This window comes from Eutrigla gurnardus (assembly GCF_963514095.1).
Source record: "Eutrigla gurnardus genome assembly, chromosome: 3".
NCBI lineage: Eukaryota > Metazoa > Chordata > Actinopteri > Perciformes > Triglidae > Eutrigla > Eutrigla gurnardus.
Genome location: NC_139917.1, coordinates 14,721,512 through 14,737,153, shown reverse-complemented (window position 1 = coordinate 14,737,153; position 15,642 = coordinate 14,721,512). Strand labels below are relative to the sequence as shown.

General features: G+C 41.7%; 1 protein-coding gene across 1 annotated transcript; it reads right to left on the bottom strand.

Annotated features, from left to right (window-relative positions):
- Nucleotides 1–747: 747 nt before the first annotated feature.
- Nucleotides 748–15,046, bottom strand: cygb2 (cytoglobin 2). Its single transcript, XM_084005294.1, has 3 exons — nt 14,791–15,046; nt 4,780–5,011; nt 748–1,948 (listed from the first exon to the last, which is right to left on the bottom strand). The coding sequence occupies exons 1-3, from the start codon at nt 14,982–14,984 to the stop codon at nt 1,784–1,786; spliced, it is 591 nt and encodes a 196-aa protein (XP_083861420.1). The 5' UTR covers nt 14,985–15,046; the 3' UTR covers nt 748–1,783.
- Nucleotides 15,047–15,642: the final 596 nt, after the last annotated feature.

The window sequence follows — 15,642 nt, the reverse complement described above, 5'->3', positions numbered from 1 at the left end:
GACTTTCCAAAGCTCTTAATGGAGCCTTTAATGCAGCGCGTCTCTCTGATGGGGTTTTGAAGATGTAAACTAACCGACGGTCCTGTAAATATTAGCACCGGGGAGGTCTCGAACGTGACTGAGCATGTGTATGTGCGTGTGTGTGTGTGTGCGTGTTTATGTGCGGTTGCTGATCGTGTCCACCTGCTGATGTTTTCCGTTTCTTGATGATTGCATTGTTTGTGGAATGAGAGTGACGGGCAAGTAGAAACTAGTCCAAGACTTTGAGCAAAGAAAAGAACAGCCCTCTTTAACGCGCCAACAGGCCGACGTGTCGACGAGTTGTAAACAAAGGCAGAAGAGTGTGCTCACTTGCCCACCGTACACTTATACAAACAACACCTCGGTAAAGTTAAACAGGACATTAAGAGAGAGAGAGAGAGAGAGAGAGAGAGGTCCCTTAAACATGAGGATATACTGTAGCAGGACACAAAGAGAATCTATTAACAGTCAGCAGCTCCATGGTCCCATAGCCGGGGCTTCAACAGCTTACTGCCCCCCCTCTCAGAGCATAAAAATCACTTCCTGTCCAAACATTTCTTCATCTCTTCTTTCAAAATATCATGAGGTGTATTCTTATGCACAGAAGATGCTTCTCTCGCCGCAGGTTTCCACAGAAAACAACTCTGTAAAGTAGTTTTCCGCAACATTTTCGTCTAAGTAAATGTCTGTTTTTTGCGATCCCCAGCTGACCGTCCACTAAGATTTGTCCAACAGTTAGCTTATCTATAACTACACACAGCAGACCTGTCGAGCTTTGGGTTTCTCCACATGCTAAAGCAGGGCGCATGAAGCTGTAGTGAAAGCAATAAACAGTATGATATTCAAGAGTTTAGAGTGTTATTTTTTTTCTCTCAATGAAAAACACAACACCAAAAGAGTGCAGTAGATTTAATTGTTAAGCTGCAAATGTTAGCATGTCTGGCTAACTAGATCATTACATATAACCTACCACAGCACTTTTTCATTTTTTCCCTTATAAAGTTGTACTAACACAGTCCTTTTCTTTTTTCACATTTTCCTTGATCGTATTGTACCATAATAATAGAACTACTGTATATATACTCCTCCTTTGTTACCATGTGTTGTACATGTTTCATGGTGAAAATGCTATGTTTTTACGTGTGATGTAGCGTTAACCTTTAAGCATAATATGATGTTGCTACTACGTATTAAGTTACGTGTTAAAAAGAGTTGGTAGGAACCAGCATTACCGAATAAATGACTTACTTAGCTAACATGTATTAGCTAGCTAGCGAGAGTTGACCAAGAATTGTGAGAGATTGAAAATCTGACACTGATGCCATTGTAAACTGTATCTGTCACTACATCGAAACGCCTAGCAACAGTAACCAGGGGGCAGACATAGCGAAGGTTAATGATGTGATATGCTTTTGCCAGCATCAATAGTTTGTTTGGGATAAACAATAGAAGAACTAGATGGTTAGCATCATCAGCGATAGCTTCCATGGCTGAAATCACAGACCACAGTCCCACTTCACAGTGGCTAAAATGTAATTAGAAGAGGAGTTAAATATTATCTGGCTACGTTGTTGGCGTCCGAGTTATCTCTTGGAAGTGCGATGTAGAAACGCCACAGCAATGAAGGCTTAGCACCCAAAATGTCACCAAAATAAAGTACAGAGTTGCACGGATTACCACGTAAATCTCATCCATGTTTGTGAAACCATCCTCACATAACTGCCAGTTGAACCTATTTTATCAACTCGTTACAAACTCATCTTCACACAGCTGAGCTGGAGACCTGGAGCCAGCCCACCTCGGTGTAGGCCCCCGTCACATGCCAGTACACCGCCCCCATCAGTTTGGCCCACACCATCTGCACCTCTGCCGTGAAGAATTCTGGGAAATCTTCAGCAAACACCTCCAGCATCACGCCACTCAGGATCTTGGAGAAGTAGGGTGAGAAAGAAACTTGATTAACATGGGGGGGTAAACCTATCAAAAATAATGGCAGGTGGAAAGATGAAGAAAGTAATGTAAAGTGAGAGTCGAGCCGTGGAAATAAAGAATCCAATTCAGTCGTACAGAAAAGTGGGCGAGGCAGGTGAGAATTGAAAATGATAACACTAAAGCATGAAAGCAGTGGGTGGACAGGGAATACAAAGGGAGAGAAGATGACGAAGCAGGGAGAAAGGAAATGTGGATGTAAATGTGGCAGATGAGCAGCGGCGTAGAGGCAGAACTGGGCACACGTGGTCCCCCTCAATGATGTAACTTTGGGACAAACCGAGAGAGTCAACACAATCATTTACTGACACGTGACCTTCCTTAGTGGGCGGAGTTGATCAGTTGTCATGGAGATGGTTTAGTTTATCATGTGACCTAAATATGGGATTTCTGGGGGGTGTAACCCCTTTATACCATCTGTTTTCATGTCAACAAGCATAGGTCATGTAATAAAAACTAACCGTTGAACCATCTCCATGGCAACTGAGCCCATAGGATGTGGTTAAAAGCTTCTGAAAAAATAGTTGTATTGATAATAATTTTTCGCAGACTATTATATCAAAGGAATAAATCTTTAAGCAGAAGCTGGTGCTAAGGGTGCCATTCATTATTTTCATTATTTATCAACCAGTTTATTTTTTTGGTCTATAAACTCCAGCAGATATATTCGATTTTCAAAATGATAGACAAGAAACAAAAGTTTTAGGAGTTTAAACATGCAAAATGTTCGGCATATTGTGTGATTAACCACTAGAAATAATTAATGAATAAGAAAATAATAATTCCTTGATGATGATCATGTTTTGTTTCACCCAACACATTCACCAACCTCATTATCAGCTTATTAAATGATGATCTAAGAGGTGCATTATGAGGTACATATGAGGTTAAGACTACAGGGAATACACCGTGGGACTAATCAATGGAATGATTTATTCACAAAGGGATCAATTAAATCTTAAAACCCATTCTAAAGCCAACCGGAAGCCAGTGGAGGGAAGCTTAAAAGGCAGTTATGTGTCCTTCACAGCTGCATTTATGAACCAACTGCAGTCGACATTCAAAAGACTGGAAGGGAGGAAGCATATTCCCCTCTTCAATCAAATGAAGAGGGAATCGTGTTTAATAATCGCAGAGTTTCACAGTGAAAAATATGCAACCATATGGTCTAAATTAAACACTTGGTTTTAAACATTTTTGATGATATTCTGATTCCGTCTTTTCTGGCCTTCACAGGTAATCAGCATGGTTAGCCCTGGTAATAAACTGACTTAAACATTTATTAATTTTGATAATTTTATTGACTGCTTTAATATTTCAAGTGGCTGCTATACTGGATTTTTTTCTTTCATTGTCATATGTCATGCCTTAAATTCATGATCATTGCACATCATAGTTCAGGATTTGCTACTAACCTTTCTTAAACCTTAAGAAACACTATCTTAAACCACTTAAATTAGAGTGTATATGTAGGTTGTTTTAACATGAGGAAACCCCACTTAAACAGGCAGTAAACTACTTTCCCACCGCTAAATATTCCTTCCTGATTTTTCTTTTCTGGTGTGACATAATTCTGATAATCCCCGAGGATTTTATGTATTGCGTATTCATTCACTTAAACACGCGTCATATAGCATCACACCAGGAAAGGCACGGGTGTCATGTTTCCATCACTGTTGATGGGAGCTGGAGCCGGTAAATACCCATGTTGAGTTGTTTGTCCCAGGAATGAATGTTTGTATACCACTGTATTGTTCTTTGTAGATCCTCCATGAATTAGCATTGATAAAATATGTTAAACTTGCGTATGTTTTTTTTAATACACAGTTTTAATTAATATTTCTGAACTTTTATTTACATACTTATCGAGTAACTTGCGTTAAAATCTTGTGTTTGCTGACCTCCAGTGGTTTGACTTCTCATGCTACTGCAGTGATGTAGAAGTGTACTCCAGAGTGAGTCAGTACACTGTGACATCACTTCTGCAGTGGTTACAGATGTAACAGAGGACACTTCTTACCACACCCGACCACCAACCAGCATCGTTGATGAAGTGCAAAAGAATTAACGCCCAGAAAGGGCAGCCAAACACTGCTTTTCACTTACTGTATAATTACTGTAAGTTCAATTAGGCAATTCTGAATTGTTTCTTGAATTGTCATCATGGAAACATCTGTGATAAATTTGTCCCATGAAACTCGGTATACACTTTTTGTCATGTCTGAATAAAGTATATTTCCTAGAATTGGTAAAAGCAAGACTTGTAGCTTCATAACAATTCAATGTATTTTTGCAGACTGTTGCAAACAGGTAATGGCTACATTTGAAAAATAAAAAACAAAAAGAGCAAAACAGGAACATGATTTTTTAGGGGGCCTGAGCAGAATAATCCCCTGTTGTATTAGATTGGTAATGAGAACATTTCTTTGGGGTTCTAATGGGTTGCTTTGATAATTCAAGGGGCTGCTGAAGCAAGAAAATACTTCCACAGAGCCATTAAACCAGACAATCACATTTGAGGACACACTATTCTGTTTCATGGGCACACTAATCAAGTGGCTAAAACTGTAAAGCAACACGTCTCCTAGCAGGGAAACAATACCCCTGTGGCAATTTCCCTCACAGGATTGTTCAAAGCAATTCTAGGAAATATAGAAAATGCACAATCAAAGTAAAGTAGAATGTGGCAGGCTGACACCAATGATTTCACAAAGTAATAATGTCCAGAGGTCTAACGGCATCAAACAATGAATGAATCCTTGAAGTCACCTTGAAGTACATGGGTTCCACCTTGTGTTTGATAGCGTGGGCCTTTCCCACCAGGGCCAGCACTGACGACACCTTGTCTGGGTCATGGAGGTTCTCCACCACAGTGTTGATGGCATTCATCACCCTGCGGGCATGGTGCCGAAGCTGGCTACTTCGCTCCATCTCCTCTGGATCCTCCATGTCCTGGAACTGGCTGAAGTACTGCTTGGCCGATGGGAAGTTGACAAAGAACCTGAGGAGGCAAACACACTTCAGATTGGAGAAAATAATATTTGCTTTTGTATACACGGAAGCAGTTTCTACGCAATTAATCACACCAGAGATGTTTTCATAGGTTTCTTGAAGACAAGTCATTCAGCGGCGCCAATTTTGACAAAAATCAAATGTATTGATGTCAATTTGTAGAGACATTGCTTTTTCCCAGAGGTTCCTTTTTGTCTTCTTTTGCTTTTTTCATTGCTGGTTTTTCAGTGAAGAAAGGCAGAGAAAAATTAGAGAAGGAATTTGAGATGAGCGGAGGGGAAATGCTCCTGCTCTGTCTCATTTTTCTGCTTTAGGATTGCATTTTTGAATTTTACAATTTAATAATAAAGACAACATATACAATCCTGAATACAGACTGGCGAGGGAGAGAAGCATTAAGACTGCAAGCACATTTCACAAACAAGGTAGTTGCTTAAAGTTGTTGTTGCTACTCGATACACAACAAGATAGCTATGAAATCTATTTGGCTAAACTGTGACAAATCCCATTTGAAGCACACAATAAAGCCAGTGGAAATATATGATAGTGTGTGCTATGCATGAGGGGACTTAGTTTGGCTGGCAACCGCAAGATTGCCGGTTCGATCCCCGGCTCCTCCTAGCTGAGTGCCTGGTGTCCCTGAGCAAGACACCTCACCCTAATTGCTCCTGACGAGCTGGCTGTCGCCCTGCGTGGTTGACTCCGCCGTCGGTGTGTGAATGTGTGTGTGAATGAGTGAATGTCAGTCATTAATGTAAAGCGCTTTGGAGAAAAGCGCTATATAAATGAGGCCATTTTGCCATTTTCATGCTTGAAAAATAATTATTTACTAAAGCGACAAATGACCTGAGCCTGCAAAATCACCGTCTTTCCCATTTCAAAACATGACCCTCAGTCAGTGATTGAACGATTTCAGGCCTTTAAATGCACAGCTGCCATAAACTCTCATCAATTTCTTGTGATGTTCTTCATTAGTAAGTAAATTTTTAGCTAAAGTGTCATTTTCTCTCTCTCTATCTCACACACACACACACACACACTTTTACATGCCTCTAAAGTGTGTAAACCACCTCTGCACCATCAGTGTGACAGGAAGTTTCTGGCAGAATCCTTTACAGAGCGGTAGCACTGATGAGCTCCTGATAGTTAAGATTGAGTGTAATTGGATGCAGGTGTGCTCAAGAGTGGTGTTTAATTTTCGAGCATGCCTGCTGTTGTTTATGCCAGTGGATCAAGCTTTAATCAAATCAAGCTTTAAATCAGTGATCTCTGTTGAGAGCAGCAGACGTATAAAACCCTGTTACTGCACCTTTTACCTTAATCTGATGGCATTCAATTCAGAATTACACCATGGTGGAAGTCTTGGAACTGAAATGAAATGAAGTCCGACCTAGTAAGTATGCCGCACTCATGTTTTCGTAAAACTGAATGAGGTGCTTATCTCAGACAGGCGGCAACCTCGGGTTCTAAGAAGTGAAGCCGACGCTGAAGCGCCTTAAACTTGCATTCTCTCTGCTGGCCATCAGGGGGCAACTCCTCTGATTGCCAAATGAAGTCGGAATGCATGGAAGTCTATGAGAAAATACACTTTTATTATCTCAGTAAACATTAGTAGTATACATGAGTTTATGGTCTCACTCGACCAAGTCTTCTCCAATACAACATGTTTATTTATTAAATTTATAGCATTGTTGAATCTTGTCTGTGAGTACTGCAAACTGTGGTGCAGTGTTTTCATTTCTGATAAGCATTAAATACTGTTACTCCAACTCAACTTCACGAATCATATTTCATAGTCTGACTATGAACGCAACCCCCTTTGTTGTTTAAACACTGGGCTCTTCTTGGTCTTAATCCCTGCTAACCCAACCCAGCAGCTCGGCTTTACTTAGGCACAGCAGTGCTTTCAGCTAAATGCTAACATCAGCATGCTAACATGCTTATGGTGACAATGCTAACATACTGATGTTTCGCAGGTATAATGTTTACCATGTTCACTGTTTTAATTCAGCGTGTTAGCATGCTTACATTTGCTAATTGGCAAACAAATCAAACGTAGTACAGCTCAGATGATGGGAACGTCGCCAGTTTTGCAGGTCACAAACAAAATTATTGAACAAATTTTGACATGGCGTTGGTGCTTATTTAACTCAGAGGATCACTAAAATCATTAGGATTCTTCCTCTTGGGGCCATGAATATCTGTACCACATTTTACTGCGACGATCCAATAGTTGTCGAGACATTTCAGTCTGGCCCAGAGCGGGGAACGAACCGACCAACAGGCTGAGATTGCCATCCCTACAGCTGCCCTACCAGTGTGGCTTAAAGTGAACCCTAGCACAGTATATAGTATAGATTGGTTATGAGAAAATAGGTGAAATCAAATGAAAATTGTATATTTAACCTGTCCTGACATCCTCTCACAAACCTGAGAGCTGAATGTTAACTGGTCCGTGCTAAGCTTTCCCTCAGAGCCTTTCAAAACGCAGGAAGGAATAGTGAGAGAAAATGACACTGGTCTCCGACGTGTCTGGATTGTGTTTGATGTCTGCCCAGTGTGTACAATGAGAGCTATTTTCGGTGCAGATGTAGTAAATTCCATTCTTAAACCCACCCTGGTAGATGCAAGAGGAGAGATAAACAAAGAACATGTAAATTGTCGTGTGGGATTGTCGTCGAGGAATTTGTTTTGATTCAGCGGTTTTGACAGTTTTCATCGCAGCCGGCTGTGAACTCATCACAGCAGCTATGAGAGGGAGGGAAGACCGAATGCCAAAGCATTAAGAAAGTTTCCACTAGCTTAGCTGAAGGCGTATGCGAGAAAGTTGCCGGATTAAGCAGTGTCAGTTTTCACTGACAACAATGCAGTATAATTGTAACACAGACTTTTACAGACACACAAACACTGGCTGAAAAACAGATGGATTTACATGTGAACACGCACATACACACACTTCTGCTCTGACCCACTTTAAATCTTGTCAGCGCTCCAGCCGAATAGAATTGCTCATACAGTTACTTCCCATTTGGAGTTTGGCCCTCGGCAGCCTCACTACAGTACATCCACATCCCCCAGATCCTATGTCATGCTAGACCTACAAAGGCTCAGCTTGCCTGTAGCACTCCTAGCTTGGCTCTTCCAGCTGTCACGATACGTACACAGTCTTTTCCTCGGTGAGAGGAAAATAATACTGGCTGTCTAGTAGCTCTTGTTCTGCTCACACACAGTTAACTGCAGTGCTTTAAGAAAAAGGAGCGCTGTTCTGACATGAAAAAGTAGTTCCTCCTTTCGTGCCCTTTTTCTTGAGAATGATGAATGAATGCCATGGCATGTTTTACAGTAGAAGTAAGTATATACGCAACAGGCACAGCAAACCTTTTTTTCCCTGTCCCTGCAGTCCTTTACAGTGGGCGGCTTCGGTTCAGAGCAGGCCGCCCTCTAAAGGGAAGATCAGGGGTTAGTTCCCCAGTAAGCAGGACAAAGTTTCCATGGGGAATAACCCCACATTGCCGCCTCAAGGCTGTGTCATCGCTGTGTGTATGTGCTTTAGATTAGATCCTGATGGGCAGGCAGCACCTTGCATGGTAGCCTCGGCCATCAGTGTATGAAGGAGTGGGTGAATTTTGACATGTAGTGTTAAGCGCTTTAAGTGGTCGAAATACGAGTAAGACGCAATATAAATGCAGATGAATTTATCATCATTTACCATTCCATACCCCACAGAATTAAAGATTGTAATGGTTTTAGGTTTAAAATAATATTGTGGGAAGGATGCTCGCTTAAAAGAAGATTAAAAGGATTACACTGACTCATTTGGGGTTGGCTCCTGGAATATCATGTGCCTTATTTACAACTAGTGGAGCCTTTCAGTGCCAACAGAGGAAGCAGCGTAGCCTTTAAGAAGTGAGGAGGTTGGAGCGATGGGTTTATGGATGGGTGTGTACATCAGACTTTCATGCAGGAGACCAGAAACCAAAACATCAAAGTTCCCATTTAGACCGACTCTACATTTGAAATAAATTAAAAAATCAGCCAGACCAATATTACCTTATTAGAGATGTATCTGTATCTATATGTCAGCCTGTAAGTGAAAATGAATTGCAGGAGAATGCCAAACTAAGTTTGAGCTCAGTTTGAAACAGTAACATCATTACATAGTTTGTCCACCAGAGAGCACTGACAAGTCCGTTTTTACTGCAAAATCTCCCACTTAGGTATTCTAGTAGCCCTGTGATAGACTGGTGTCCTGTCCAGGGTGTACCCTGCCTTCACCCAATGACATCTGGGATCGGCTCCAGCCCCCCCGCGACCCTGAATACAGGATAAGCGGTATGGATGGATGGATGGATGTGTTCTGGTCACAGAAAATAAAATTAAAAAAGAACAAATCTAATGATATCAACATGTTTGTTTATGTTATGATTAAAAAAAATGTATATAATTATATAACTTCCAAATATCAACACTAGTACAAGTACCTCAAAATCCAGGATTAATGGGACTATAGTTTTGTATTAACCATAACCATAACCACCTTCTTGTTTTTGTTACCTAACGCTCTGTTAAACTGACAATCTAAACTACTTTTTTCCATAGGAGGCCTTCTCACAATGTATTAATAAATCATATTAAATAATATGGTTGTTGATCTTAAAGATAAAACTAAAGTTTGGTGAGAAAAGAGAGCATACAATAATAATAATATAATAATATATATAATATTTTACCATTTAACCCTGGCCTGCCATGCCTAATTCACTAAGTCTTTATCTGTGGAGACGCTGTAAGTTCGCAGCTCATTTTTTAACTATTGACAATACCTTAATACAGCATGAAGATGCTGTATGGTTACATCAGCATGGTTACAGCTGTTAGACACAATAATAATCTCTTCTAGAAACATACTTTAACCAGAGATATAACCATATATCCTGATTTTATTGGAGTTGCCTGCTTATGTTATTGTTGTTTTAACTTATTGTTTATTATTTGAATCTTGCAGTTCATGTATTTTATCATTGACCTCAGTATTTAATTTTCTCTCTTTCACTTTTCTTGCTAAGTGCTCTATAAATGGCTTTTGTTATTAATAGTTTTGATGTGAATGCAATCATCACTTGCTGAGTACCAAAGGGCCAGGCTCCCTGCAATGGCAGGATGGGTGGTGTGCAATGTATTTTCTTAATGGAGGGAAACATGATGTGGAAAATTGGGGTGCCATCGTGACTACCTGATCTTCAACATGTCTCCGAACTGTAAAACTCCAGAGGCTTGGTGAGACACATTCAGGTCCCTGTGGGAGAGCAGTGCTGCTGTTTAGTACTTTGGAGAGCGCTGAATACATTCGTGCACCTGTCTCTGCATTTAAATGAAGCCATCGAAGCCAACGCAGAAACATTACTGGGTCTTGTTAATCACACTTTGATTGGACTGGAAGGGTTTTTAGAATTCTTTGGAGTACCATGAACAACCTTGAGCATCACTGCCGGAGCTTCAAGGACTTTTTCAGGGGTGACTCTCTGACTCCATACTGCCGGCTTAATTATTGATTAATTAACTGAAATGTCTCAATAACTAGAAGTTAGATTGCACATTCGTGTTCCTCAGACAATAATCAGACAATCTTAATATATCCTAAACTAAATCCTAATGACTTTATTCCTCTGACTTTACCACCGAGAGCTTGACATTTGTCGTTTGCGTGACATATCTTGACAAAAAGTGGATTATTGTAATTAAATTTGGTTTCGGATTTTCACGGTCCTCAGAGGATGACTTGTGATGCATGCCTTTATAGAGGGACTTTTAAATAGTCTTAAATAGATTGCTTGAATAGTATATTCAGTCATTTTTCTTCACAGATGTTGCCATATTTTAAAGCAGCTAACAATGCTAGATTGGAATGAATGTAGAATACACAAATGGGAATTTTATAACCTGGTACCTCCATCCACATTTTCTGTCACGCTTGATTCTGGGGGAGGAGGGGTTACACAAGTCCTGGTAGCATTGCAAACTATAGCTGTATACTATAACACAGGGAATTCATCAAAATTCCATATTTGCATGGAGATTTGCACCATCACAATTTCAGTGCAGTTGAGGTAGAAGTTCAATGTGGATGACCTCTTCTTGGCCTCTCAACCTGGTGGAACTAATAGCCTTGCATGTATTTTCTGTGACTGTATCACCAAGGATGAACAGATACCACAAAGCCTTTACAGAAAACCAATCCTGCTGCAGTGTTCTGTTATAAATGCCGCATTGAGTACGTCATTAATTAAGTGCGTTTATCTCCAAATTCTGTTTGATTTGACAATTAATTATCTTCTGCTCAGTGAGAATGTGCTCGCATCCCTCCATCAGTCAGAGTCGAAGTACACAGCGTCTGATTGTCTCCTCCACTAAGCTGCCATATGCACAGCTCTGCCGAAGCCTGGGGTGCTCTCCCTCTTGATGCAATTGCATTTGTACGCATTGGTGAGATCAACCGAGGCTATTGTCACCGTCTATTCTCTCCGTGCATCTCGGCACGTGGATCGACATGAGAATGCAAATCCGAGATCACACATCGTGCACTAATGTCAAGAATAAGATGTCGACCGTGCGAGACTTTGACTGGGCGTCAGCCTCGGGTCATGTTGGGTAACTGACGAACTGCCAGCCAACTGTTCAGCCAACTAATCGCAGTCTTTGTGCATCAGTGGGATCGTTTAGAAGATCGGCAGAAAAATTATTCCACAACAATTTTGTTTGAAGCATTTGAGTCTTTTACGAGGCAAAAACTTGTGCAATCTGAAGGTGTCCTTGGACTCTGACAATGATTGTTTAATTATGTTGACGTGAATTAAAAATAGCATAGCAACATACAAACATCAATGAAGAATTTCTTGAAGGAATAATAACACAAACAGAGTTTGATGAGAAGCTCGTGTCTGTTAATATGAATCTACAACCAGCAGCCTGTTAGCTTAGCACAAAGACTTTTATTCTGAGCTAAGCTAACCAGCTGCTGGCTGTGGCTTCATGTTTACTGTATAGATATGATAGTGGTATAAATGTGGCCATCTCATTGTCAGCAAGAAAGCGATTTAGCACATTTCTTTAAAATGTGACAATTTCTTTTAGGACCAATTTTTGTTTACAAAATGACCGATTCATCAAAAATTGTTTGAAATGGAGGCCGAAGCTGATGACTCTTCCCGGTATTAGTGAATGGTACATAATGAAAATGAAAATAGTCATTGGTAGTAGCTCTAGTTGTGCATATTTAGACACTGTTAACACATTGTGTGTTGCTCCGACAAGAAGCTCTAAGTTGTCAATATGTGTCAGCACCGGAGTCAGCAAAATAAATTCCTGGATATGTAACGTACTTGGCAGCTTTGACATAATCAATATTAATGCTCATCACACCCAACTGGGCTTTGACAGGAAGAAGAATGTCATCCTTTCATCAAGGGAGGAGAAAATATGGCAGAATAGGTTGGAAAAGATATATAAGACGGAGCGACAGAGGAAAAGACAGAGTGTCATGGAGACATTTAAGTGCCAAAGCTTGTTGCTGTCTTCCACAGATAAGTGCCCAAGACACACACACACACACACACACACACACACACACACACACACAGAAACAAAAGATGCTCTCTGCCTCTTCCACTCTTTCCTTTGGGATTTTCATCACTTCAAACCCAAAATCAGTTTGTTTCACTCAGGTCGGTCTCCTTGGCTGAGACTCGCTGTCCATTTTAACAAGCCCTTAAGGGCTCACATAGTGTAACACTGAGACAGCTGGAGACATTCAAACCAATCAAGTCTGTTTGCTTTGATATATTACTAAAGAAAAACATGAAAAGAAGCAGAAAAGCACAGTCAAGCGGTGTTGTAGTTGGTCTGCAACAGTGAAGCTTCACAGAGAATTACTGCCTGTTAAAGATGAGGTTGGAAAGAAAAGCTTGATTTTGTGTTTTGACAACTTAAGAAGAGGTAGCGATGGTTGAGCCAGAGCCCTGTGAGTGTTAGAGGTGCTTGTGGTGTTTCCCAAAGATGGAGATTTATGAGGCACAAACTGTCTTCTGTTTGCGACATGGAGATAAAAGTACATGAACAAGGCACAAATGTTACATCTCAAACTTGAATTGTGATACTAAGGAGAAGTGAACTCGGGAGTATTACTTCAGCATCTTAATGAGAGAGGAAAGCCATGACCATGAACGTCTCACTCTTTCTTGTGTGTGTGCCTCTATCTGCTTAATTATTGTATATTCTTCCTATCATTAAACAACATCTAAACATGTGGTAGCATGTGACAAGTTGAACAACTATAGGTCAGCAACAACAACAACAAAAAAACAGAGCTAGGGAAGGTCGTCCCCTCACCTTTTCAACGATCAAATCACATTCCTCCCAACGTTACATCCAGCCTGCCGATCCTGTTTCACTCAGAATACATCACGGTACCGACTTGAAACCCTTTCAACTCGACTTTAAGCAAGGCATGTCTTAAAGCGAATCATGGTAAGATACCATTTTCTAAGATACCACCTCATTCATTCCAATGAAAGCTGCTCATATCCTAAATTTTTTTTCTTTTCAGGTTTCAACAGGCTTCCAGGTTTTGAGCATATAGAGTATACACATTAGAGTCCAGAGCCAGTTGACTTCCTGCTTTTGGGATGTGCATGATACCCGTGTGTGAAGGTATCCTCTGTGCTCTAGTGTTGACAAGCCTGTCACAATCACACCCACACGACCATAAAACTCTCCGGCTGTAACCTGTGAAGCAGGCGAAGACGTCGGTGCATTCAGAAGCTACTGAACCGAAGAATTAAGAAACTCCATAAACCCACCAGACCGGTAACCTTAAGTCAAATTTGTCCTGCTGATTTCATTTCAGATTATATATCACACGCCAGATTTCAGCAGATGCCCTTCACACACAAAAAAAGATGATATAATTCTGTGACAAAATGTCAGCTGTAGTGGTTACAAGGATAAAACATGACAGACAGATCACATTTCTGTTGGTATTTGTTATTACATGAGATTTTTTCCCCATGCAACATGATTAAATGTCTCCCCTGAAATGCATTCATGAGGTTATCAAAATGTATAAATGTTCATGTAGGTGAAAGACAATCTGTAGAGGGAAGTTTAATAAAATGTACGCAATTCCATTTTTTGTTTAGTTTCTATCAATGCTCCAACTGCTGCCTTTGATGCACTATTGGCCTTTTTCCCACCACATCTGTGATCTCTGCATCCATCGAATACTAAGCAACAAAAGGCGGAGGATGTTGAGAAAGACTTTGCAGGATTTAGTCATTCTCATTTACAGAGATGTCAGACACCCAATCAAGTGAGCCTTTAATGTTACAGCTAAAGAAAAAAGATCAAGCAAAAAAAAAAAAAGCTTTGTTCTCACTGGTTACAAGATTAGTTTGATTATAGTGAAACCTCTTTCTCTTCATTATGTGTTTAACTCTACAGCAAAAGCATCGCCAACAACAGAGGACACATTTAGAGAGAGGTGAGGTCCAACACGTTACTTTCCAGCCACTAATTATGAAGGATGCATGAGACGGCGGCGCTATTTCAGGAGCGACTGTTAGAATAAAGCATCTCCATCCAAACAGAGCAGAGACGCGGCTCCACCGACGCAGCCCTGAACGTCTCAAAAGGATTTGGAAAGTTTACGCACGTTGAGTCGGATCCGGGAGACTTTTAAACAGCGACAATAAACCGCTTCCTGACAGGACTCACCTTATGAGCACGGACACCCCCACGTCCTCGCAGTTCTCGAAGACGCGCCCCCACGTGTCCTGGATCACCTCCCGCTCGGCGTCGGACAGCGGCTCGGCGCGCTCCGGACGGTCGTCGCGCTCCACCTCTCCTCTCCGCAGCCCCAGCAGCTGCGGCGGCGGCGAGGGCGGCGGCGGCGACTCCCTGCGAGACATCCTCCTGCGGCGCAGCAGCCCGGAGGCTCCCAGCAGCGCCCGGGGGAGGTAGGGAGCGAGGGAGGGGGGGAGGGAGATGGAGAGCTGAGACCCCACGGCGGGAGCTGGGAGAGGGGATTCGATGGGAGAAGAGGAGCGGAGAGGAGGAAGAATAGGAGGAGGGGGAGAAGGAGATGAGAGGTGGCAGGCGGCGATCACAGCCGAGAAAAGAAAAAGGGAAAATGAAGCTCCAATCCCCCCACTGCCACCCACCAAGCTCTCCCTCGCCTGTCCTCCCTCCAACTGAAAACTTATTTCTCTCACTGATATGCTCTCTCTCTCTCTCTCGCTCTCTTTTCTTTCCCCACTCTTTCCACTTGTCCTCTCCCCACCTCCTCCGTTCTCCCTCCCTTCTTCCACAGTGAGGGAGATGCTTCTCCTCTCCCTCTCTGGTCCTTTGGGCTCTGGAGGAGGAGATGAGGCGCTCGGACGCTGTGGTGAGTGTGAGGACCTGATGGAATGACAGCAGGGTGGGGAGGGAAACCGAGACAGAGAGGGGAGGAGACACCTAGAGATGGAGAGGGGAAGAGAGAGAGCATCAAGGGTCTCAACTACACATATTTTCTCTTTGCACATGTCTCACATCCAGTGTTTGTAGAGACACATATCAACATCAAAA